We start from the raw sequence: 27,729 nt of genomic DNA on the forward strand, positions 1-27,729 counted from the left end.
TTTCTCCTGTTTACGGCAATCTGGTTGGTTTTACTAGTATATTGCTGGTCCATAACTTCGTAGGGACCCTGCCACCGGGTGAGGAACTTGCTTTCTGTGGTGGGGAGAAGGATGATCACACAGTCACCAGGATTGAACTCATGTGCTTCTGCAGGGCAGCTGTAAGTCCTTTCTTCTTTGTGACTCTTGCTCATGCTAGTGCACAAATGGGCATCACCCAGGTGATCCTGGTCTACATCCCAACCACATGTTCTACCAGGGTACAATGGGCAGACGCTGGGTCTTCCCAGGCTTCCATAGCAACATTGAGGAGTACTCTTGGGCGGTGAGCGTAGAAGAGCTTGAATGGGGGAAATGTACCAACTCCTAAGCTATGGCCTTGGTGGTAATGATTCGCAGGGGAATCATCTCAGGTTACCTGGTGGCATAGTCTACCACCATCAGGATATCTCAGTATCTTCACACAGAATTTGGGAGGGGTCCAACAAATGGGGTCTCATTGAATGAGAGGAGCTTGGGTACACCCTACTGGTGCAGTCCACTGACAGGTGGGACACCTCTGACAGTAGTGTGTGACAGCCGTGTAGATTCCGGGACAGTAAAACCTCTGTACAATTTGTTGCCTTGTCTTTTCCTTGCCCAGATGAGCACCCAAGACATGACAGTGGGCCAGCTGGAGAAGAACTGCAACATACACTTTGAGCACTAGGCTGTTGGGTTGTGCCTGGTGTCCCTATGGATGCAGGTGAGGGGTATGGTGTTGTGGTTTCGAAGAGACCATACAGGAATCTATTCTGTCCGTATTCGAATCATGGCACTACCAGAGTCCAGAGTAGATTATGGGAGCCCACCTGCACTGGATACTTCACTGGATACTTCACCTCACTTCCGTCATCGCTCAGGTCTGACAGGTGGCAATGAAGGGTTGACCAACCACCCCTGGGTCTGTAGGCATTGGCTCATCTGTTAATCGACACTTGTGAGTAGGGTGTCCCTTGGCCCCACATTTTCCGCACCAAAATACATTATGTCATTCCTCTCTGGCTTGGAAATACGCGGCTGTTTTGGAAGGCTCATATTTTCTTGAGGAAAAGGCTTGTTTCTTCAGAAGTGGAGGTCGTTCCTGTTTGTTTGACTTAAGTGCATCTTTTGTGGCCTACAACTTTTCCACCAGCTGAATTATGTCCTGGTGAGTCTGAGGGAATTGTTGGGTGGCTGCTTTGTGCAGATTGTAGGAAAGGGGTCTCATGAACCAGTCCAGGACAACTTTGTCAATCACCTCATCCACAGAGTTGACTTGTGGCTTCAGCCAATTTCTCCCAAGCCACCTTAGGTGGTATGATTGCACCGAGGGTGCCTGGCCAGCTTACTATTTCCAGGTACTGAACCATTGTGCGCTGGCAAAGGGGTTGAGTCCTGATCTGCTTAGGATCCCCTCCTTCAAAACGGTCATAGTTATTGGTCTCTACTGTCTCCAGATCCTGATAGGCTTGTTACTCTTCTCCTGTGAGATAGGGGCTAGAAGAGCTGACCATGTCATCCGGTCCCATAATCCTCTCTCTGCCACTCTCTCAAATGGCGAGAGATAGGCCTCTGGGTCATCATCATCAGCCATTTTAGTGAGGATCTCTCTGGCCTTAATTGCGGGTGAGGGAAGAGGGACCAGGGACAAGTTTAATAAAACACCTTAAGTACATTTTCTCCTTATCATCTTCCAAGTAAGTACGTTGCCTTAACTTTAAGTCCGTTGTACTGACTTAAGTGCTTAATGCAGTGTGGATATCGATGTAAACAGAATTTGTGGAGGTGAATGTTGCTTTCCTCTGCCTTGGTTACAAAAGGAAAACATCAACCTGCTGGCTAGGTGCATAGCTAGCAAGCTACTTAGCTAAACAATGGAAGGTGCACAAGCCATGGCTACAAAGCTAGCTACCTACTCTGTAAGTTATCTTGACATGCTAGAAAGTAAGAAACTAATAGAAACAAGTTGAGAAAAAGGCAACTAAAAGAAATGTGTTTAATTATCTTTGAAAACAATTTGTTTCTCCTGTCTTAAATGTAGAAGTTTTCTTTTGCACCATACTGGATGTATTTCTGTATTTTAAACGTTTTATATTGAAAACAAATGTTGTCTCTATACTCCAAAAGGATTTGGATTTGAAATCAAACATATTTTCATCCATTCAGCACTTTTTGTACATAACACCCCCCCCCCCCATTTTAGGGGAACAAAAGTACTGGGACAAATTCACTTATATGTGTATTAAAGTTGTCAAATGTATACTGTAGTATTTTGTCCCGTATTCTTAGCATGCAATGACTACATCAATCTTGTGACTCTACACACTTGTTGAGTGTTTGTTTTACTTGTGTTTCAGATTATTTTGTGCCCAAGAGAAATGAATGGTAAATAATGTATTGTGTCATTTTGGAGTCACTTTTATTGTAAATAAGAATAGAATAATGAATAAGAATAGAATAGAATAATGAATCATGAATAATGATGAGTGAGAAAGTTACAGATGCACAAATATCGTACCCTCAAGAGATGGTTATCATTATAATAACAGGGGCGCTTAGCATTTGTTGGGCTGGTATGATATGTATACCAGTGTAACTTTCTCACCTCCTTCCACCATGGTGTTGGAGGTCTGCTGGCTGACAACATGAAGGATTATGAGTTGTCCCAGCCTCTCCCAAGTTTCCTCCTCTAGGGTTAGACATGGTTTCACCATTGCACAAAAAGAAAGAGGGACAAAAAGTTCTTGTTTACTCAATTGCCCAGCATTAACAGCCCCCATTAAATGTTGAGAAGAGTGGCGTGTGGCACTATACACAAGCGACAATGAGTAAACACACAAGAAAAGAGTTCCAGTTCCAGATGCTTTAACTTGAGCTTTTACTCTTACAGCTTTCAATTGCTAAGCTCTTCAGTGTCTCTGGAGACTTAGTCCACAAAGCAAGAGTGTGGTTAAAGATGGCAGCCATCTGTAGTCTCTTGCATCGGTGGCGGCATAGCTTCACTGGTAACTCTCCTTTTGAGGAGTCTATAGAAGGAGAGACAGTGTAAGTGTAAAGGCGCCCGCATACTAGTAGGTTCAGTTTGCTCCTAGCAGAATTCGGCTAGGCGAAGCAAACACCTGTTCCTCGCATACTCCTTTAAAACACCTTATAATTTTTGAAGTGAAAAAAAGCAACATTACTGTTTGTCCCTCTTGAGACGCCATAGCAACAACATGTAGCCAGTTTACACTTCCTCCAAATAGCAAATGAATCAAAGACAAATCAAGAAGAGCTCCTCGTTTACGCAGAGGAGGTTTGGTACAGTATTTCTGAGGTTAAAAAATGTGCATTAAAACTTAGCCATCTCTTGTTGAATGACAAACACTTAATTAATGAATACCATCCATATAGTAGTTCTCCATCCTACTGGGAGTAGTTTTGTTGTCCGGAAGAAACCCTGCCGAACACAAAAAATGTCACAACATTTCGTCATAATATACACAAACTGTTTCAACTGGGAAGCATGCAACAGGCTTTAGCGCCCACACCAGTAGAAATCCACTTTTTCGAGCTGAAAGATGATGGCCAGAGCTTACCCGTGATCATTGCACAACAAATTTTAGTCAATAAGCAATTATTTTTGCCAAAGTATGATACATTTGTGTATCAAGTGAGAAACCCAAACTGCCCACTTCATGCAAATCCATGTGAATGCAGTCTTTTCCTGACATACAATTTATTTTCAGCCTACGTTTCGTTTCAGGGCTGGGTTTTAAATTAATGTTACCATCCAACAGCATGGAATAGTTTATCAATCAAAAACAGCTGCAAAGTTCTTCCTCTTCGCAATTGAGATAAGAAAAACAGCCTGAGCCACGGAGCAAATTAAAATAGAGGGTTCAAACTTGTGTTTTTGCACCTCCACTTTTTACCAGAAAAATGTCATAATCCATTGAATAATTTGTACATTTTCACTTATTGTTTTAGCTGGTAAAAATAATAAAAATATACACTTTATTAATATATAATTGAGTGATATGATAGTATTTTGCAAACCTGCTTCCCCCGTCACCCCCAGATGAATGGTTTTGACCACTAAAGTTTTGCTTCACTACATGCTCCAATACTTTGATAGTTGTAACGTTAGCTAGATTTTGCGGCATGCTCTATCATGAGCAAAGTCATTGTAGCCTATCATTTCACTTCCCCTGTGAGAACCATGAGCAAGGTTTTACTGGCTTTACTGATCTGCAGCCGAATCCTGCCAGCAGTCTACATACCAAAGGTTGCACCGTGTCCATTACAATGTAGAAAATGTATATCAGTTATCTTTCAAGCTATCTTACCCGAGCTTCGTCTTATTCTTTCAAACTGTTTTTCTATGGCTGATTTGCAACTGCAATTTATGGAAGGTGCCCAAAACAATTGGCAATAACAATAGATGGCAAAGTCAAAGATAGGCCAGTGACTTCCATCTGAGGCAAAGTTTACCCTAAATCAATGCTTATGACAAATCCAGTTCCAAAACCGGCCAATCTTTTTAATACGGTGTAGTAAAGAAAAAAGAAGAAAAGAGCTACATCAGATAACATTAGATTACAAGCTAGCTAGCTTAGCTACACTGACAGCTGACAGTGCCCTATTTGTTGATGTTTATCAACTCCAAGTGGAAATTGCCACACCTAATTCATGAGTATGTATACGTAGCCTTTGTCATTCTTCTGAGGTGAAACCTAAACATGCATTTCCTCCCTAGGATGGGGAATTTCATCAAAACAGTGGCAGCAATTTCCTCTGAGAGGCCCTTCAAGTGGGAGAGTAGGCATGCTGTGGCTGTCTTCCTAACTGCTCCAATTGAGTGAGATCCAGCTTGCACTCTTGTGCCAGTCAGTTGATTAGGGAATGCCTTGCAGGTGTGCTGATTAGTAATCCTGTGTTGGGTGAGCAGAGCTGTGGTGCTGTCTTCGGGTTGGCCTGGTGCTGAAGGGAGTGCAGCTTTCCACAGTGCTAAACTGAATGCTGCAGTGCTGAAGTGAGCGCATCTGTCTCCTGTGCTGGGGTTGGTGGCTTTGTCTATGGTGCTGGGTATATCTCTTGGCCCATACTGTTCTATATACTGTTCTATATTGTTCTATATGTTTACTAATGATCGACCGCTAGCATTAAACAAACGCCTGTGTGTCTATGTACGTTGATGATTCAACATTATACACGTCAGCAACCACAGCTAGCGAAATCCCTGCAACCCTCAACAAAGAGTTGCAGTCAGTTTTGGAATAGGTAGCTAGTAATAAACTAGTCCTGAACATATCTAAAACTAAAAGTATTGTATTTGGTACAAATCATTCCCTAAGTTCTAGACCTCAGCTGAATTTGGTAATGAATGACGCGGCTGTTGAGCAAGTTGAGGAGACTATAAACCTCTTGGTGTCACCTTGGACTGTAAACTGTCATGGTCAGGGCATACTGATTTAATTGTTGTAAAGATGGGGAGAGGTCTGCCTGTGATAGATGCACAGACAGACCAAACACAGTTGACCAAACATGTGCTGCATGCACAGGTTTTATCTTTACTATTGTCCGGTGATATGGTCAAGTGCTGCAAAGAAGGACCTAGAAAAGCTGCAGCTGGCCCAGAACAGAGCAGCACATATTGCCCTTCATTATACACAGGAGGCTAGTGCCAACAGTATGCATGTCAGTCTCTCTTGGCTCAGTTCTTGTTTTTGTGGGAAATATTAATGTGTTGAAAATTCTAAATTGTCTGTATAATCAACTTACATATAGCTCTAACATACTTACCCTACTAGACATGCCACCGGGAGTTTCTTCACAGTCCCCAGGTCCAGAACAAATTCAAGAAAATGTACAGTATTATATATATTCATTGCATGGAATTCCCTTCAATCTCATATAGCGCAAGTGAACAGCAAAAACGAACACATTTGTTGTGGTCCTTCTGTAGCTCAGTTGGTAGAGCATGGCGCTTGTAACGCCAGGGTAGTGGGTTCGATCCCCGGGACCACCCATACGTAGAATGTATGCACACATGACTGTAAGTCGCTTTGGATAAAAGCGTCTGCTAAATGGCATATATATATATATATGTTGTGTGTATGTACTGACATGTACACTATATATACAAAAGTATGTGGACACCCCTTCAAATTAGTGGATTCGGCTATTTCCGACACACCCATTGCTGGCAGGTCTATAAAATCGAGCACACAGCCATACAATTACCATAGACAAACATTGACAGTAGAATGGCCTTGCTGAAGATCTCAGTGACTTTCAACGTGGCACCGTCATAGGATGCCACCTTTCCAACAACTCAGTTTGCCCCGGTCAACTTTCCCCCGGTCAACTGTGAGTGCTGTTATTTTGAAGTGAAAAATGTTGAGGAGCAACAACGGACCAGCTGCAAAGTGGTAGGCCACACAAGCTCTCAGAATGGAACCGCCGAGTGCTGAAGTGCGTGGTGTATAAAATCGTCTGTCCTGGGTTGCAACACTCACTACAGAGTTCCAAACTGCCTCTGGAAGCAACGTCAGTGCAAAAACTGTTCATCGGGAGCTTCATGAAATGGGTTTCCATGGCCGAGCAGCTGCACACAAGCCCAAGATCACCATGCACAATGCCAAGCGTCAGCTTGAATCGTTTAAAGTTTGCCGACATTGGACTCTGGAACAGTGGAAATGCGTTCTCTGGAGTGATGAATCACGCTTCACCTTCTGACAGTCCGACGGACAGATCTGGGTTTGGCAGATGCCAGGAGAATGCAACCTGCCCGAATGCATAGTGCCCACTGTAAAGTTTGGTGGAGGAGGAATAATGGTCTGTGGCTGTCTTTCATGGTTCGTGCTAGGCCCCTTAGTTCCAATGAAGGTAAATCTTAACGCTACAGCATACAATGGCATTCTAGATGATTATGTGCTTCCAACTTTGTGACAATGACAATGCCCCCGTGAACAAAGCAAGGTCCATACAGAAATGTTTTGTCGAGATTGGTGTGGAAGAACTTGAATGGCCTGCACAGAGCCCTGACCTCAACCCCATCAAACACCTTTGGGATGATTTGGAATGCCGACTGCGAGCCAGGCCTAATCGCCCAAAATCAGTGCCCGACCTGTGGCTGAATAGAAGCAAGTCCACGCAGCAATGTTACAACTTTTATTGGAAAGCCTTCCTAGAATAGCAGCCAATAGCAGACCAACGCCATATTAATGCCTATGATTTTGGAATGAGATGTTTGATGAGCATGACCTTTGGTCATGTAGTGTATGTGTAACTGATGGATGCACACACACACATACACACACACACATGCACTCTACACACACCCACACATTATTATTGTTTATTTTGTGTGTGTGTTTGTGTCTTTAGTTTTTTATATATATAAGTATGTAATGTCTTTGCTAATGTAATACATGTATGTAAATTGTAAAGTATTTTTGTCTGTAATGTATTGTTCGTTATGAGTCGGACCCCAGGAAGAAAAGCTTGTGGCCCTGTCCATGGTGCTGAAGGGTCCTTCAGCCACACATTTGCCCATGCTACTCACGGTCTCAAGGTTTTCCTGTTATGCCATTCATACAAATGTATGACAGTTTGCATGTACATCTTCAAAGCTGTTGAGCAAACAAGGAAAATATAATAATGACTGGTAAAATGTGGATCAACAAACATAGATGACAGCCACCAATGTTGAGATGGTAAGACACGGTCACCGGTTCTGTTCACTGACAACACTTCTTACCTTGTTTGTTTGTGCTAGGTGTGTGGGGGTTGTCAAGTAAGCATGCATTATGCACTCTTCCCTCAGATAACTGACATCACTTTATTTTTGCATCATTTATGTAGTGTCAGAGTTAGGATGGAACAGAACAGTCCAATGTCCAAACATGAGAAAACCTGGTGCAACTTTTGGCATCCTGCCTTCTGTCAGGTTATCTCTCCATTCAATCCGCATCGTGGAAGTTCAGCTTTACAGCGTGATTGAAATTTAAAGGCAATGTTCCCGCTTTAGTGGAGACTGCATTCACGGTAAACTCTCCATATGTTGGCTCAATCTGAAATTACCTTTGAAATTTCTATCGCGGAATCTGTAATGCTTCAGCTTTACAGATTGACTAGAGCCTTAATACGTTTAAACTTTGCCTGTGTACCTCAGTTTTTGTGTCAGTTTAACAGATTGTATAGAGCCCAAATACGTTTAAACTTTGCCTGTGTACCTCAGCTCGTGTCAGTTTAACAGATTGACTAGAGCTCTAATACGTTTAAACTTTGCCTGTGCACCTCAGCTCGTGTCACCTCTTGTATTGCCTGTAGGCTTTCGAAATGAGGTTCTTGAACATATTGTACCCTTCTCACTCTGTCACTTGCAAAACACGTGGAATACATATGTATTGGAAATGTCCAGAGTGACATGCCTTTTCTGCAAATGCGCTGAAATGCCAACCAGAGATTTCTAACCCTATGATCGTGGTAAATCCTGTGCATTGAATTGTCTTACAATGTAAGTAACTAGCTAAATCAACACATGTTGTATCACTGGTAATGGAGAATCATAACAATGTTCAGCAAATATGTACGTGTTATGATTAACAACTGCAGAAAACCTCCCAGAAAAATTTGATCAATTATTCAAATAATACCTGGGGCAATTCTAAATAAATGTTAACCATGAGGGTAAGCGTTTCCATTACCATTGTTCATTTCAAGTAACACTTTCAGAAATAGGACAGGGGGCTGTTTAATAATGGAGGCTTTCCAAATAAGTTAATGCATGATCTGCACTAAGAGGGGGAGCTTGGATGACAAACTGCATAAAGCAGACCATAGTTACATTCTGGCAGATAACTCCTCCCAATACACAAAATCCATTCTACTGTGCATACTTGACTGTCTGCTATACGTTTACATTACAAACCACACACCAGCAATCCCGAACCCAATAAGCATTCAAATTAAAAGGCTATACAAAACAATATGCATACCTGATAAATGGAAATCGTCCAACCTTTATCAAAAGTGAATTCCTCAGACTTTATTGTGAATGATACTGTTGGGAGATTAGACAAATCTAATGAAAGCTGGTCTTTACATGTGACTTGAATGAAGCTGGTACTGTACAGTTACCTCCAAGGGAGACAGGTTGACTTGGCCTAGTGGGAACAGATTAATCTCCTACTTAGATTCCCGTCACGACTTCCGCCGAAGTCGGTCCCTCTCCTTGTTCGGGCGGCGTTCGGCGGTCGACGTCACCGGCCTTCTAGCCATCGCCGATCCACTTTTCATTTTCCATTTGTTTTGTCTTTGTCTTACACACATGGTTTCAATCCCCCAATTACTTGTTCATTATTTAACCCTCTGTTCCCCCATGTTTGTTTGTGAGTGATTGCTTTTATGTAAACGGTCTGTTTATTGTGGGCTCACTTATTTTGTATTGTATTTGGCTATTTTGAGTAAAATACGTTTATTTACTCATATCTGCTGTCCTGCGCCTGACTCCTCTACACCAGCTACACACAGACTACATTACATTTCCTCTCTTACACAGGACTAATTCAGCTCCTACTTAGGGTTTATTGTTCATGCAAAATTGCCGTACCTCCCAGAATATGAAGATTATGTAGACAATTCTCCAGAGATGTCTTTTCTTTTCATTGCATGCAAGAGAAAAATAGAGAGGAAATTGCAAGGCTTTTGATAGTAATCACAACGCAAATGTATACATTATAGATTGGTGAAAAATACATGAATAAATGTATCACTTAGGTTACAGTCAGAGGTGTATAGTCAAACAACATATAAAAATAACGTTTTATCTTTCATAAAAAATAGATGATTCAAGGAACAGCGTGAAGTAGGTCTCTCATTAGCGACATTCCCCCATGGCACAAATGGATCATAAACTCATTGAAATAAGGCTGTCGGAATAGTGAATCAGTTTTAGGTCATGCATATGAACAACAAAAGGAGAGCCGCACACTCTAGGAGCTCAGATGCAATAATTACGTAATTCATATTACACATCTGATCAAAGATTAACAACCTTGTACAACTCACCCAACTGTGGCCTTCCATGTCATTGCAATGACGTCGGAGTGAGTGTCTTGCAGCGAGCAAGATGTCTTTCTTTAAAAATCAACAAACATTGATAATTGTTACCCTCAATACTCTCATGAAAAACATTACCGTCTAATTAGGCTGAGAATCTTTTACTTTGCTGACAAATGAGAGTGGAGACCAAACCCTCATAGGAGAATAGGAGCTATTGACGGATGGGCACTAAGCCTAATTAAGAAAAGAAAGAAGTACTGCATCGTATGTGATATCTAGTGAGTGTATAATTGGTGAAAAGTTATTTTGATAACTTAAGTGGTTTATATTCCAGTTGCAGAGTTTTAACACCCCAGGCTTCCTCAAACCCTTACATTGACCAATCACTAGCATGTCTAAAGCTAACATTACCCCATCCCCTTACATGAAGCAGTTATCAGATGCATCGGGCCAGGCATTTAGATCACCTACTGTACCATGAGTTTTAGATTTTTCAGAGCATAATAATTGCCCCCGAAGGCATGCATCACTGAACAAAGCAACGTGAGGGACCACTGTTGCCACTTTCAGGGCAAACTTACATGATTGTGTACAAAGGAAAACAGAACATGAACAGGGAGAGAGTAGCGAGTCTATCAGTATGGCAACTGAAATCAACAGACAGTAAATACAGTGAACTGAAATATTTCCATTTTTAAAGCGCAACTGAAGCTCAGCTTATCGGATAGAAAATGGCCTATGTGGCATCGATATTAGTCAGAAAAATATATTGACTACAAAGTGTAAAGGATAATATTGTTCATAAAGTTAGTCTCATCCAAAACAGTTTTGTAAGTGAGTTCTTCATGACTTACTTGAGGGTTGGGTTTTGATTTCAACAATGCTCACTTGCCCTTAAAGGCACGGCATACTGGATTCGGTTTTCTCCCAGCACAATTAAGCTCGGCTAAGCGAACATCTGTGCCTCGCATACTCCTTTAAAAGACCTTCGCTTGAAAAAACGAGAAAAAAAGCAACAAAATGACCGTTGAGATGCCGTAGCAACAACGTAGCCAAACAACCTCAAAATAGTCATAATTAATAAATCAAGAAATCTGTTATTCATTTTGACTTTTTTGCAAGAGGTCTTAGACGTGCAATTTTACATCGAACGAAAATGTTTGGTGCAGTATTTCTCAGGTGAATTTTTTTGCATGAAAACTAGTCATCTCTCATTGAATGACAACAAACACATCATTGAAGAATCCCATCCATAGTTCCCACTCCTACTAGGAGTAGTACTGTTGACCAATCATCGACGAAGGGGCGTAGACTTCGGCTACCGAACTTCGAGTTGCCTTAAGAAAAAAAAAATGTGCTCAAACAGACTAAAAAAAACCTGCCACACACCAAAACGAACAAAAATGTCACAAAATGTTGGCATAATATATGTGCGAACTGTTTTGACTGGGAAGCATGCGACAGGCTAAGCACGATACACAGCTGAAATGATTGCACTCTCTCCATTCCTTCCTCAGAACACACAGACAGTGAGACAGACCTGCCCATCAGGATATTGGATCTGACTTTGTTTACATAAAACGATAAAACGCAAAAAAAAATACATAACAAATATTGCAATAAACATCTTAGCTAGACATAAAATTGTACGACTAAACCCTTGGCAAAACACGTCAAAATTCATTACAGATTTCTTGAGTTATATTAGATTTATGCTGACTATTTTGAGGAAGTAATACTGTCTTTGTTCTATGGTGTCTCATTGGGGACAAAAATCAGTAACAGCCACATCGAACCACATCCCCAAGAATGAAATCCCTTTTTTTCTTAATGAGCAACAGAGAAACACATGCAGAATCAATGTGTTCAGTCACTCTTTAAAAGAGGTTTGTTTATGTGGCCTCCAAGAATCTAATTCACAATACATACTGACTACACCTCTGACAAACATAATTAATGATTGCTGGCTAAAGGTTAATATCCACTCAGCAGAAAATGAATCAACAGTGTATTAATGAGCCCATTACCAATGATGGATCAAGAAATTAGTCTCCTTTAGGACGAGGAGCATATTGGATGCAGAGAGATATTGATTGGAAAAATAATGCTTTTTATATAGACAACACTTTGTCCTGCTGGCATCAGAAGGGTGATCCCAGACAATACAGGCCTTCATGCACTATAAATGGTGTTGTAATTGATACTCGGAGACGAGGATGAAAAACAAGCTCACCCCTTCCCCTCCTCTACAACAACAGTTTACCTATCTAGACCCCCCACACACACACACACACACACACACACACAATCCTACAGTGATAGATGGATCATACATGTTAAATGGCTCTCGACAAGATGAGTTTAGGTCATGTAAATGATATGCTGGATCCTGTCGAGATGCTTTCTATTGTACTTTACAGGAATTGTTTGTTTCCATTTGAGATTACATTTCGCTTTTAGCCAGTCAGAGTAAGGTTGGACTGCAACGTAGCTAACAACTATGATTCTTTCCAGACATGGTAAACTACTGTACTGTGTTAAAAAGGACCCCTCTCCTAACATATTTGATGACAAATTCATATTTTTAAAAGGCCCAATCTTGAATAACAAAGCAAAATGATGTAACAATTTCACTAGAGAGAGAAGAGAGAGTGTAAGGGCTAGATTCAATCAGGAGTGTGGGAGATGCGCGCTATAGCACAATTTAAATTTAAAGGCACTGTTCCCACGTTGCCAGAGGGTGTTTCTCAATATGCATACTACCGCGCTCCACACTCTCATGCTCCGAGTGCATGCTCTGGCGACATTCTCTTGAATACGTTCTTGTGAGGACGAGAGTGTGGAGAACGCATAAAACATTACATTTGAGAAGCACTCATACTCCCCCTACTGTATTACCTCAGGCTACAACTCCCCATTCACTGAACCTTCTTCCAGCCAGGACAATGGATAACAGTAGACTAAACAACATATACACAAAGCAACCGTTTTACTTCATAACTGTCAGTTAGCTATATGTGAATCGTAATAATGTAGCTAACCAGATAGTTTAAAAGGCTAAATGACCTAAAACTAATATTATGCAAGATAGATGCACATTCTTTGTGGGTAGCTAGCTAACAATTCTTCATGGCTCGCTATTGTAACAGTAGTAGCTAGCCAATTAGCCCTATTGACTTATTATGGGCTTGCGATCTACGGTACGAAGGCAGGTAAACATGCAAAACTGAACACAGCATGTATTCATTAACGTATCAAGATAAAATATTGTAGTCAGGCAACATATGAGATGTGAACGGGCAACATTTCAAAGTCAGAGTGTATTTTCTCTCTTCAACTCAAATAATGGCCGCCATTGATTTCAATAACATTTTGGTCATTTTTTTACGTGGTTTGCGGCATATGTCTTTGCATACTTTCTGTTAAAGCTTGCATCGATGCATGATTCAAAATATATACAAACAGAGTACGTCTTCGGAAAAACTGCATACAGAACATTGTCAGAAATGACCTTTACATTTCAATTTCACTATAACTCGGATCTTCCACTCTCCGGATTGTATCTACGTGCTTCTACAACTGCATTGCTTGCTGTTTGGGGTTTTAGGCTGGGTTTCTGTACAGCACTTTGAGATATCAGCTGATGTAAGAAGGGCTATATAAATACATTTGATTTGATTTGATATCCAGCCCTTAGTTTATTGTTTTTCCAAGGGTAGATTTGCATCATTGTTGTTTACGTTCATGCCTTAATGTTATTCTTCGTCATTCTGCGAGCTAGGCTATATGTATAAAAAGCTTTTTTCATTGGACAGTAGGCTACTGTGAAGTACTGCGGATGCCACTTGCGAGGAAATTATACATGGTCTCTTATCTCCTTACAGGTATTGAGTGACAGACATTCTTTTTCATTTGTACATTCGGGAGAGCATGATGACAGCGTAACAATAGTGGTTGTGATGAGTGGGGGAGGCTCCTCCCATTGTCTAAGCAGAGCTCCTCTATCTCCTCACACCACCGCCGTGCCGAGCCAAAAACACCCCACGACCCCCATAGGGAGAAACATGTGGAGGACAGCTTTGCATGCCTTTCATACAATGGAACTCTCGCAAGGCGTCTCAAAGCACTGCACTACTCCACCGACTGTGGACTGACCTTTGGTGCACAAAGAGAAGATACTTACATGCTTTGTTAACATTTGTATCTGTTTTCATGACACTTTAGGTATCTTTGTCCTTCCATGTGGCATCTCTGAACAATGTTTGAGGGGAATTTTGAGGCACACAAATGTTGGATCGATTTTTGATCACCCTGTTGCATGATAACTTCCTTGAAAATCAGGACATTTAAAACTTCCCTACAAAAAATGTCACTGTTGCGGCAGGATTGTTATCCTTCTGTAGAAACTGGCTCAAATTAGGATCCTACATCTGTATGTACTTCTACATATACCAAAGTTGTTGTTGCCACTTTGTCAAATCCAGTGTTTCCATCTTTTTATTAGATTTGGTTTTACTGAGAAACCAAGTAAGTGTTTCCTAAAAGTATGATTGATATTATGTTTTTTCTCTCAACCCTCTTGTTTAATCTCTTAGTTGTGCAGTCCTAGTTTCTCAAGCACACTGACTCAGCAGAATTTTTAAAAACCTTAATAGCATGGACCCTAATTAAAAGGAAAGAACTTCTGCAAGCAATATCTGAAGGTTTGCTACATATTTAGAATGGAAAATGTTTAAATTAGTTGCCAGAAAAAAAAACTGTTTTTGTGTGCAAATATAGTGATTCGCTAGCTAGAATATTTTGTTTGTGTTTATTTGGCAAATGGAAAGTATTGTTTTTGCAAGAAATCCCATTTCTCCACCTCTAAGCATATGCATTCAATGCAGTTTCTTCATCGGAGTAAAACAAACACACTATTAAAACAGGCAGCAGAATCCCATTCAAATTTGATGATTTGATGCGACCTACCATTTTCCCCAAAGTAGTCAAACTATAAACAATCTTATTTATGACCCCGCATCTCTGTTCTAAACTGAACAAAGAGAGTAGTGCTAGACAGAGAGAATCATGTGAGGAATGAGAGAGTGTGCTCCGGGGACGGAGAGAGAGACAGAGGTTCAGAGGAAGACACCAGGGGATATCGGCACAGGGAAGCCTCAGTGGAAGGTGTGACTGGGAAACTGCTGCTCTGAGGTAAGTGTTCATGCTCAGTGCTCGAACGGGTAGTAGAGTTCTTACCTTGATTGAATCAATTGCTCTGTGTAACGAGCTGCTGCACCCAGCCTCCCCTGGGTGACAGAGGGGCCGGCAGAGAGTGAACCAATCCAGCCTGTCATGGCCGACCAGGAAACAGGGAAGATGAACAGTGTAATGCATCATAGCTGTGGGCGACCATGGATGTGTTGAAGACTGTATTTATTGACTCATTGACTGTATTGATTGTCTCAATTGATGAAAAGTCCAGAGACAGTAGTAAGACAGCAGACAGAAGCACAGCAAGCTATGCAAAAAGGATGACGGTTCTTATTTCCTGGAGTGAAACATAAAGTAACATTTATAGAAAAGCAGAAAAGGACTGTAAAACTCTTGTTATTATAATCCGTGCCATGTATACAAACCTGGATGAAGATGAGCACAAGTGGGTTGCAATGCGATGATGTACATAATGTTTCCTCAACAAGTAAACATATTCCAGTCAGACACATGATAATGTCAAAACAATATGGGAGATTTACTGGGTAAACCTGTGCATAATAACATTTTGTCTGAAGCAAATCCTCAATTTGACATTGACAATGATGTTCCAGGCTTACTTAATTAACCCATTTGTCTCTTTAATGACAGAAGACTGCGTGGCACCAGATGTTTGTTAACTCCCTTCTGTTGGGTCCTCCTCTGTTGTTCTTCACCTCATCGACTTAACAATAACAGGAGAACCCCATTGGCTCGCAAATCTCACTGCATATTTTGTTTTCGTAGTAGTTCTGTCACATTTATCATATAATAGCTCTATATAAAATAGTTTTTAGAATAGTTTTCCTCCATTTATAATATACTTTGTGCACACCTCAAAATACTGTTACTTCAGATTAGTGGGCATAGGATACTTTGCATGGGTGTGACATTTACAGTAAACCCCTTGATGTGTGTGAGAAATACATTCTAGTTGATACACCATATGCCAATTCCAGCCTCACAAAGGATGATATACAAAAACAATTTGAAATATATGTACTGTACATTTGTTTAAAACATGTTACCTACGAGCGCAGGTCAACAACAATATTGACTCTGACGAAATGAAAGCTCTGCTTTGGTAAACTTAGATTGACAAAGAAGGGATTGTCTCCGTTTATAATACATACACGGACAACCTCAACTACGACATGAGGGTCACGTCAAGGGATAATTGTACTGTAAGATTCATTAAAAAAAAAAAAAAAATATCTCTCTACAGAGTGTTGAAATAAATCATCCAGAATACTTCATGGCCTCAGTCATCTGAGTAGTATGACTGTTTTGTACTGTACGCTGGTGTGTGTGGGCGAAAGGGCAACCAACTGCATGAAAAGTAAAAGGAGAAGAAGCAGGCGGAATACACCCTTAGGGTTCAGGAGGTAAGGACACTTAACTTATCGCATGCATCGTCACATTCGACATGATTCATGTATCAGCTCTATGTTTTTAAAACAAAAGGAATCAAATCAGCTCCTCTTCACAAATATAAATATCATTTTATGTATAGTATGTACAATAATGTTTTGCCACCATAAACTCTTTTCCCCTATGGATACAGACACCTTCTCGAAGACAGCCATGATTGATTGACGTACTCAAGCCCTCTCTCAGAGGATGAAGCGGTAGGGACAGACAGTGGATGTGTTATTGAGAAAGGCTGGTGGTGTAGCTGTGGCTGTGACGTGGGGCAACAGTCTGTTAGTTCTGAGAGCCCCGAGAGTCACTGCCCTCCTCCAGCTCCCACTCAAAGTTCTGGCCAGTCATTTGGTAGAACATCATGTTAAAGGGTTTGAAGAACTTGTGCAGTCGGCGGATAACGTCCGGGTCAATTTTAGGGTGAGTTCTCCCCTTAGATTTGCCGAGACATCTCGGGGTGCTGCTGTCCTCTGGCTTCTTGAGACAAGGAAATCCCTTCGTTTTGTTGAAGTAAAAGTGTTTATCCGTGACGATCCGCTTGAGCCCAAGAAAGTCCTGTACCTTGCCCATCTCGCCAGCGGGATCAACAATAAGCCTCTCTCCACTGACAAAGTGCATCTGGGCGAGAGGGAAGTACTGCATCCACGTCTCCAAGTGGAGCGCGTAGATCCCAATACGTAGAGCACTCCATGACGCATCTATTAGGCCCAGCGTCCGGTTCTTAAAGGCCAAAACCTCAAAGGTTGGGATCTCAGGTTTCTTGGACAGAGTCTGTGTGTAGTCTGAAATAGCCCTGGTGACAGGGTTGCGAACCACAATGATTAACTTGATGTCCCTGGCCATTGTGTGGATGCGTTTGGGGGCGTGGCTAGTCACAAAGTAGCTGGGTGTCTTCTCCATGGTGATTTGTCCCTCCAGCGTCGAAGGCATCAGGTCTCTGTGAACACAAAGCAGCAGTTACCTCAGCTCTGTTTATACTGAACTCTCTGCACCTACTGCAACACAAATGAGGTACTCAAGGAAAGGGTAAAAGAACATTAGGTATTTCTGGAGAAATAAATGATTTGAAATTACAAGTGAAAATAACTGTTATTATCACTGGATATTATGTAGCGAGGAGAAACATACAGTTTATTTCATCCGTGGAGTAATATGGGCAAGATAAAAGAAACGGAAGATGTAACGGCAAGTGAGCAAGTATGCTCATTGCCTAATTGGCTCCATCTGTGTTACTCCAGGAGCTGTGTTGGAACTTTAATAATGTGTTCACTGCATATCATTAATACTGCTGGTGCCTGGGGTATTGTTTTGTCATACATTTATTCTGTGTGCTCCACACTGTGTGCCTGCCTTGAGTTCCATTCCTGAGAATTCACTCCCACTTCTGCGTTGTGTGCAACACACTCATTCCTTTTCTTTCTTAAGGTTAGAGGCTGTTCATTGAAGGGAATAGTGATTAATTGTACGATTCCTTGTGATCATTTGTAGTAGACCAGAAATGCCCCTGCCTTGAGAGATTTATCTCAGGGATAACAGGAAACCATTTGCCAGTGCCGCAAATATTATGTTCAACTTTGTCTCTGGGACTAAGTTGGGGGATAAATCAATGTGGAAGCAAATGTAATTCATACATACGAAAGAGAGATTAGTTCCTACAGTTTCTCTGTTTTCCTCTATGGATAATGAAGCATTATGTGTACCTCAAGCAAATCGATATTAAATGCTTACATTGTTTTTCATTGCAATCCATGTTCTATTTGTTTAGACATGATTACAGTCTAAATTGGCCACATTAAAAGCTGTGAATGTTATAGCCTTTATGTACTTACACCGAATAGAAACATGAAATACAATACAAATGTATGAACACTGTAATAAATGCTACTGCTTTGATCATGTTTTACAATCTCCTTGCTGTATAAAAGTCATTCTATATTTAGTCATGCTATATTTTCTTTGAATATTTGTGAAATCCACATCTCGTAACTATTCCATTCCTTCAAAACAAATGATTCCGCTTTCACAGACACAGAGAGTACAATGTTTTCTCAATTTAGATTGTCATCAGCATAGACTTAAAGATGGTACAATGTAGCCACATCAATCGCTTGCATCCTGGACACATTCTATAGGGACTGTTCTCTTTGCAAAGAATCCAATTTACTGGGAGAAACAAATCAAGTGTTATGTACATACATATTGACCCCAGGCAAGTCAGTTAAGAACTCTTATTTTCACCAACATAAACACACACATGGACACTGGCCCTCAAGACACAAGACAAGTGGCCTGGTGATGTCATTTCTGTAACAATATTGCACTCCTGATGAGTAATTTCCCCCTGGATTCTGTTTGGCTCAAGATACTATAGAGGCTGTGGCTATTTCTTAGGCTGTAATTGGATTTAAAACATACCTACAGATTGCATAGTGACTGGAAGGAGTATTAGTTTTCATTACATTCCATCAATGTTCCACACTTCCTCAGTGGGGTAATGAATGGCTAAAGATTTTTTTCTCCCTTCAAGGTCTTCAGCTGATGGCTATTTAAAGTCAAGTCTAAAGCATGTTAGATGGTAGCGAGGGTGTGCCATCACTGTGTATGAGAACTAAAGCACAGAGAGAGGAAACTCAATAAAACACACCACAATGAATCGCCTTGAAACAACTTATGTACTGCACATCCTATATAGAACCATAAGCACAACATAGCATGTCTCAACAGTAATGTGCCATGCCTCTTTGACACAAACATCCCATTGACAGGACAGATAAATGATTCTCAAGGTGACCTCTTCTATATACATCAGCCACATCATGAGCTATTGTCCTCATCAGGCTTCATAAAAAAAATATAGAGGTTGAACAAGCGCGCGATACCTTCATCTTTGATAGAGGTCAAACTCATTTTGATTGAGAAGGAATCCGTCATGGATCGTGTACATCGAAAATGTCAGTGGAACAGGGAGGCGGAACAGAAATCACAATGCTGATAAACAAGCTAATTTTCCTGCATGCGCCAGGCAGATTGCTCCTCTGGCCTTGCACTCTGGCGAAACTGAAGTAAACAACAGCAAAGAGTTAACTCTCATATCTCTACCCATCAGCTGTTGAGCTCAACGTGGGTCATTCAGGTGGGTGAGTAAATAAAACGCAGAACGCTAAAGAGGCCCGGCGAACCATCTGCTGTTTACTCAGTCAGACCACATAGCACATCTCTTAACATTTACCTCTTGTACCATAACAGCAGACCCTCGAATGTATACACTAAGGGCTGGATTCAATCCCTATCGCTGTCGTTCAGCGATAAGCTCGCTTGAAATGTAAATGTAACATCTGATTGAGTCAACATATGCAGCGTTTACCGTTTAATGCAGTCTCCGCTCCATGACAATAGGGCTACAACGCGGAACTTCAGCAATACGGATTGAATCCAGTCCTATCTAACATAAGTGTAAGGGCTTCCCGTTTCCTGGAAGACAAGTGAGTCACTCACGTCCTGCTCCTCAAGCATATGGGGATGCAGTGGTTGTATGACAGAGTACATGGTGGTCGTGCTTGTACCAACTTAAGAGACAGGAGAAAAAAAACTGTGTGACTACTACTATTTTATGACAACAAAGTTGCAGTTCTCAACATGAGAGGGTAGAAAAGGTCATTTCGATAAGTACTTTGAAAAGCATGCTGTTCTGAAGTAGTACAATGTAAACAGGAAAAAGTGATCTTTAAAATGCATTTTCATTTGCTGCTTTGAAGCTAAAAGCAATCGCAATTCCTTCTCTTCATGATTTCTAATATACAGAGGGAAAAAAGAGGAGGATGACAGCACTGATCATTTCTGCCAGGTGTTTCAAACTCATGCAAATGGAATGTCCTTTGAATCCTCCAACCAATGGATAGCTACAGATGTTGGTTCCAGACTCAGACAAAACACCTATTATAATATAGTTGCTTCGCCAGATTGGGTGCCACTATCTGTGCACTGTGAACTGGGTATAGGTTCACCCCACCGACCATCACAGCTTTGAACCATTTCACATAGAGACAAAAATGAATGCTGAATTCACACGTCTGGAGTGGTTACAAAAGATTCAGGAAATGCAGATTTTCTTTCAACACGCAGACTACCAACAGTGCCATTTCATGACCATCTCTTAAACGCCTACTGAGGAAGTCTTCTGCTACACTCACTATGAGTGGGCTCTGGAACATGCCCATGCATTTCCCTCAGCGAATATGTTTCATTATGCCCTGTCAGAACCATTAAAGAAGAAAATGTTGAGGCATGACGAGTTGGGGATAATATTCATTTGCATCCCAGACACTAATAAGGCCAAGCTGTTTCTTGGAGCATAGAAAACATTGCTGCTGAGAGGCTTGGTCATTTCTAATAAAACACTGGCACAGTAATAAAAGCTGCTCCAATCTCTCATTTGGCTTCATCGTAGGCACTGGTACTGAATCGAACTCACAAAGCCATGTCATGTCAATGGCATTTGTACAATCCTTGAGCAGTCCACACACAGTGGGTCCTATCCAGCAAGAAAACAACATTTTTTTTTTTTTGTCATGAGGAATACTGCAAATGGACTTATTCTGTCTTTGTTGGTGGATGAAGGCATTATTTTGAGAAGAAAAGCGGGTTATGTTGCAAAACACTTGTAGCAGCTGTGTGCCGACACACTTCCATCTCCCAGCTTTGCCATGTTACTTGGTATGTGTAATGAGCACAACATTGGTGTACAATTTGCTAGTGCGAAAAGAGGGAGAGGTGAGTTGAATTAAAACATGACACAGCCTCCCCGCTGTAAATAAGCCCATTATACTGCAGATGAACTGTGCGCTTCAATGGAACAGTTAGGGAGAGAACTGACAGCTGGTCCTGATCAAAACCTTTTTCCCGCTCTCTTCTTGAGATCCCCTGAAGACCATTCCACTTCCAACAGTGGGGGAGCCAGGCACTTTCTCTACCCACAACAGCAGACTGGCGCGCTGAGATCTGAAGCAATGTTCACATTCTCTTTGGACATAGAACATCATGAAATAAAACAAAGGCAAGGGGGAAAAAAACTTTATGGACCCTTGGAATATCATAATAAACTGCATGATTAGGTCATTATTATTATACATTGGCCAGTAAATTAGCCTATTTTTCACATTAAAGCCAGAGGAGAGGAATAGGAGCAATCGCATTTCAAGGATTCTGAAGATATTATCGGCAGCTTTCAAGTTCATTTTCTGTGTCACTCTTTTAAGTTCAGTGGCTTAGATCAGAACCGAAACTGTACTCTGCAGATCCATCCCTAAGAGAAAAATATTTTCAAACATTAATGTTTTTATCAGCACTCAAATACACAGGTCTACAATACTAGGAACATGCCCCTCATTTGAATATATATGCTGTTACTTCTAAATGTTCCTCGCTTGTGTTTGTTTATGTGCATTTGGATGAACTGATGAGAGTGCTTCAGGCTACACACATACAATTTGCTCACAATAGCCCTCTATATTATACGATTGGTGTTGCAATTACAACAACAGGCAGATGTGATGGCCTGTAATTCTGCTTCTGAGCACCACAGTGAATAGACAAGTACAAATTATCAGTCACCCTCATTGTCTCTCAATGTAATTTATTTACCTTACCCAAACACAGTCAAGAATATAGTGGAATAAAATAAAAGCCCAGACAGTAATTGCTGGTCACACCTGAGTATACCAGAAGCAAAGAGTAAAATGTGTATTCAGGGCATTTTTGCAGATCTGGTTCAGTTATGCAGAACCAATTAACAATATGATAGATTGAACTTGATAGATTTCCTATCCTGCATTGGAATAACAGCTAGGAACACTCATCTGGCCACTTAGGAGATTCGGCTGCAGCTGATCATGGATGTAAGAAACTCCACACATCTCTCTCATACTAAGGCCTTTGCATGAGTGATGAGTGAAGGACATCTATTAGTGCGTGGATAAGCATGTGGGCGTAAAATATAGAAAACCACTTCACATCAGAGAAAGCCCCATATGGCTCACACCACCGTCCGAACAAAGTGACATAAAACCACCCATGGATAACGTTCAATGTGGTTTACCCATATTGTAAGACATTGTCATCAACCCAGAGTGCTGTTAGACAGTATAGTGCATACTGTCATTGTACTATACAGTACATATTTTACTACAGGAAGTTTTAAGTTCAATTCTTGATCCAGGAATCATGGAATCCAAAAAGCAAAAGAAACTAAAATATATTTTGACTTAATAACTCAAATGGCTTTAGATTCTGAATTTGACATTTTAGTAATTTTACAGTTTGTGCATTAATCTTAAAATACTGTAGCCAGGTGGGACTAGGGCTGTAGCGGTCATGAAATTGTGTCAGCCGGGTGATCGTCAAGGTAATAACTGCCAGTCTCACGGTAATTAACTGTAATTAACATAAACACATTTAGCATCTCCTGGCTTCCACGCATAGCCTACACGACACTGATGCAGACCTCTGGAACATCTACATTTTAACAAGTCTAATAAATCCATGTAATATAGCCTACACCATCACAGTACATCCATTATTTATTTTAGACAGGTCTAAAGAATCATGACATGAAGAAAATGTAGTATATTTCAGAAGAACAGAATAGCATACTCTGAGCTGTCCTTATGTTAGGCCCTGATCTGGCTGTGCCATATGGCTGTGGGCTACACTAGTTCATTTAGCAGACAAGATTTGCTTAGAATTCCATGGCATTATTTTCTGTTATTTTATAGTATGACGAATACAATTGAACATAGCTGAATAAAATAGAAAGGACATTTTCTCCAAACGATTTGAGGGAGTGCGCACATGTGGCTATTCTGTGTTGAGCAGTTAACAAAGAAACAGGTATTCCTATATGCTTAATTTAGAGATATTTAGTTGTGATACAAATGTTGGGCTATATGTTTTGTTTTTTAATACATTCTAAGGCTGCATGATGCGACTCTAATGATGATTTTTTTTTAAAGTTGCATGAAAGGCATGAGCTCCGATTTGTTTTTTTTTTAACAGGCTGTACACACTTCATCAGTCACTTGTTCACTTGATGCCTCAAATTCCCCGGCTGAATCCCCTTTGTGTGGCCATACTCCCCCTATAATCCATGCCTTATGTGGCCAGTGGCCGTTGTGCCCTTGGGCTGAATATAATCATTAAAATTCCCTTCTCCCCGCTGTGTTCTGAACCACCTCTCACTCACATGGCACTCAGTCACGTGATCAGGTCTTTCTCACAGGCTACAAGTGAAGACAGACACATTCGGGGACGCAACTGCGCGCATCCTTAGCTAATTCCGACACATATTGAAAGAACGTTCACATTTACTTTTCGTCAGCCAACAAGATAAGTATGCCTAACGAGCAGCAAAAGCACTAGCCTGTATCAATCTACTATCCCCCTTAGCTCAAAAGTTGACCTATTCTATTCTGTGAAATAAATATTCCAAACATAGTCCGGAACAGTTGTGAGATGCGATAGATCCCAAATTAATACAACCACTAGCATCAAAAAAACCTGTTTTAAGCAATGAACCTGATGCAACAGATGAGAACGTTTAGCTTAAAATGTTGATAAACTATTAGGCTATTGCGCACATGGTAGTAGGCTATAAGCGCAAATGTTCCATTAGCAGGAAGTCACGATTCTTAAAAGTGACCACAAATGCGATTATTCATGTTATGCTTTTATTATAAATGTGCATTTTTATGGTGAAAATTATCTTCCCCAAATTTGAAACTCACGCGCTGCATATGTATGCCAGATAGGCTCTACACCCGCTGTAAAGCGGATAAACGTGTTTCCTTTTAAGATGTTATTTGGCCAATTTAGTTGTGATACAAACATTATCAAAACATATAGGCCTATGGGATAGGCTACATGAGGTGTGCGACTATGATTTGAAAAAGTTGCCAAAAAAATAATGCGTTGTTTGCCTTTAGCTGGGCATCATTCACAAGTGGCAATACATCATTTACAAGTGATAGGCTAATATTGTCACCCATCACACTATTCTTGATTTAATCTTGTCTTTACATATACTAAATAATATGTGTGAGAAATTTGTTTTGATTTAGAATGGACCATTATCATGCAGCTTTCTCGAAACAGGGATAGTGGGGAAAAAAATACATCTATGCACTTAAATAGCGAATGAGGATTATTTTCCCTTGGTTAATTTTCATGCCAGCCAGGTAGGTTATACTCCTGTTTTAAAGAGAAGCGATGTGCTTAATATTAGGACGGTTGAGAAATAAATATAGTAGGCAACATGAGCTCTTGTGCTCTCATGAAGTGTTTGATTCAATTTTCAACCACATTTGCATTGATCTCAGAGTGATTACAGGGACAATAGAGTGAGGAGTACCAGGCAGTTAGCACGTTTGGTAGGCTACTAATAACCATCAGCAGCACTAGAGCTTGGAGAAGCCTAATTACCGTGACTAAATGGTCACATGGAATTTGACTGCCATCATGACTCGTGACCGCCGGTGTGGCGGTACTGAGGTCACCGTAACAGCCCGAGGTGGGACAACCACATCTCAGTTATAGTAAATATTTTTTCATCAATAAAGTATCCATCAGCAAAGTCAGTGCCAGTAGGAAAAAGTAAAGTGTGAGTATTAGCTCCCGAAAAGCAAAGACTGAATGTCTTTTAGATTGTAGAATATAAGAATATTTTATTTATAGATTTTTATTTAACTAGGCAAGTCAGTTAAGAACAAATTCTTATTTACAATGATGCCTACCCCGGCCAAACCCTAACCCGGGTGACACTGAGCCAATTGTGCACTGCTCTGTGGGACTCCCAATTACAGCTGGTTGTGATACAGTCTAGAATTGAACCAGGGTCTGTAGTGGTGCCTCTAGCACTTAAATGCAATGCCTTAAACCACTGCGCCACTCGGGAGCCCCTAATAGCTTGTGCAATTCTCTCAGGATGGTTGAGATGCCAAACCCACGATATCCCCCACTACTCCATGGAAACCGCTATTGGTTTGAGTCAGCAATCCTCGCCAGAACTATAATTGTCCACAGCACTGCTTTGTCCAAACTAGAATTTGGAGTTGGCCAAGATTCAACTCACGTTCTGTGACTGTCAATTTGTTGGTGTAATATGACTGATGTGATATATCCTCTCGCCCCCAAACTTAATATTAAACACTTGTTTACTGTTCATAGTGTATGGATTTAATACAAATAATGCTGATGATATCCATGACAGCATCTGCTCCAAGTTGCAGATAATTCTATAGTTATACGTTTTGGAATTGCCTTAATCATCGGCCTTAATCATCGGCCTTAATCATCGGCCTCCAATATACTGTACTGTTTTTCTTCCTTCCTTTTGTATTGTGTTGTAGTGGGTGTTGATGAGTGCTTACAATATAGAGGTTGCATTGCTTTGAATAAACCCACCAATGAATCTCCATTAAATGTATTTCTGACATGTCAATTGTTCCCCCAGTCTTCAAATGAGCTCGTGATTCAATGTACTTTCTTCATCTGTGAGAAAAGAACTGGCCTGCAGGAACCCTCAGACATGTACTGTGTTGCTGAGGCATTATTTTGACGTTGAAGTTGTGAAATCAGGACACGTCAAGTTAGAGAAGCTACTGTAGATTCCTTTCATTCGTGATCAATTGAATTGGGTGTCAGAATTTTACCACATTTTTGTCAGTTTAACCTGGTTTACCCCTAATCTGACTCAAATTGAACAATCACACTCCAATCATGATATTGAACGTCCAGTTTGCCTCTGGTCTCTTTCTGTTGTCGGTTTATTAATTACCCCCAGGAGGTTTGTAGACACAAAAAGATCACGTAGAGTAAATACCTGTGCAAAGAATGTGGAGATAATTCACTCACCTATCAATCTGCTCCATTAAACCAGCATGATCAGTTCAATAGAGCTCAGAATGACACTTGAAATACTGAATTCAAATCAAATTAGCATTATGAATAGGGTTTAAGTCATAGCTGTCTCTTTACTCTATTACAGCATGTCATAAAAAAAATTGAAATCCCTGAGTTTTGTATACATCATTCTAAGTGTGGTAGGCCTTCAAAATCTTGAGCTCTTTTCTGCAACTATTTATAAAGTTACTCAGCAAAGGGCTGCCAGAAAGCCTTTAAACATGCAGTAGTAGGTGGTCACTTAGAATGAAAGCTATTTGCGGCAATCTGAAGATGTCAGATGTGTGTCCACATTCATTAAGGAATCTGAATAATATTTCAAAATCCTATGCCACTCACAGAAACTCTTCACATGCAGGAGGCGCTTCAAAAATATATGTTTGACTAAATTAAATAAATGAATGGAAGGTATTTGTTTCTTAAGCAGTCCTGAGAGGAAGAGGGGTTAACCTTGGTCAGAAGATAATGAGTTTTTATAATGCACTTCTGTTGCAGGTGTCAAAACATGTCAGCACTGTTCAGTAGCTAAATCGCAATGTCTGCGCTTGACCTGCCCACCTATTTCAGTAGATTCTTCCTACATTATTTGTATTAAGAAAGTTACTTAGACATCTGTATGCACGGCTTAGTTTCCCTGTCACAAAAAAAGAGCACACCAGGTCTGGGTTTAAGGGGAAAAGCAACATGATTACATCCTGGTGTTTATTCCTGGAACATCTGGCTACAAGAAAATAGGCTGCTAAGAACGTTATAATCATGTACAGAAGGCCTAAGCCGCTCCATTAAGGACTAAGCTGACCTATCAGTGGAACCTTTGCTAATCCAAATTGTGCTCTAGCTGGCACAGATTGCTCAATTCAACCAGTGAGCTGAAAATACTCTGAAATGGTGGATCAGGTTCGTGAACGACTATAGCCATTTATGCAAATAGTTATCCTTTCGATTATCTCTGTACACAAAGGGCAGTCTTTTTTCTTTTGATATACAAATGTTCATTTGATGATATACGTATGTAGTCATTTTCAGAATTATTGGCACCTTTTAAAGATGAGC

The 27,729-nt window shown here is 40.7% G+C and overlaps 1 protein-coding gene across 1 annotated transcript in view; it reads right to left on the minus strand.

The window, feature by feature from the left end:
- Positions 1 to 15,562: 15,562 nt before the first annotated feature.
- Positions 15,563 to 27,729, minus strand: part of LOC118365318 (heparan sulfate glucosamine 3-O-sulfotransferase 4-like) — a 91,155-nt gene continuing 78,988 nt past the window's right edge. Inside the window, exon 2 of the mRNA XM_035747444.2 lies at positions 15,563 to 17,662. Within this exon, the coding sequence (XP_035603337.1) occupies positions 17,008 to 17,662 (655 nt within the window). The 3' untranslated portion in view covers positions 15,563 to 17,007. The remainder of the gene's footprint in view (positions 17,663 to 27,729) is intronic.

The sequence above is a fragment of the Oncorhynchus keta genome, chromosome 5, assembly GCF_023373465.1.
Source record: "Oncorhynchus keta strain PuntledgeMale-10-30-2019 chromosome 5, Oket_V2, whole genome shotgun sequence".
Taxonomy (NCBI): domain Eukaryota; kingdom Metazoa; phylum Chordata; class Actinopteri; order Salmoniformes; family Salmonidae; genus Oncorhynchus; species Oncorhynchus keta.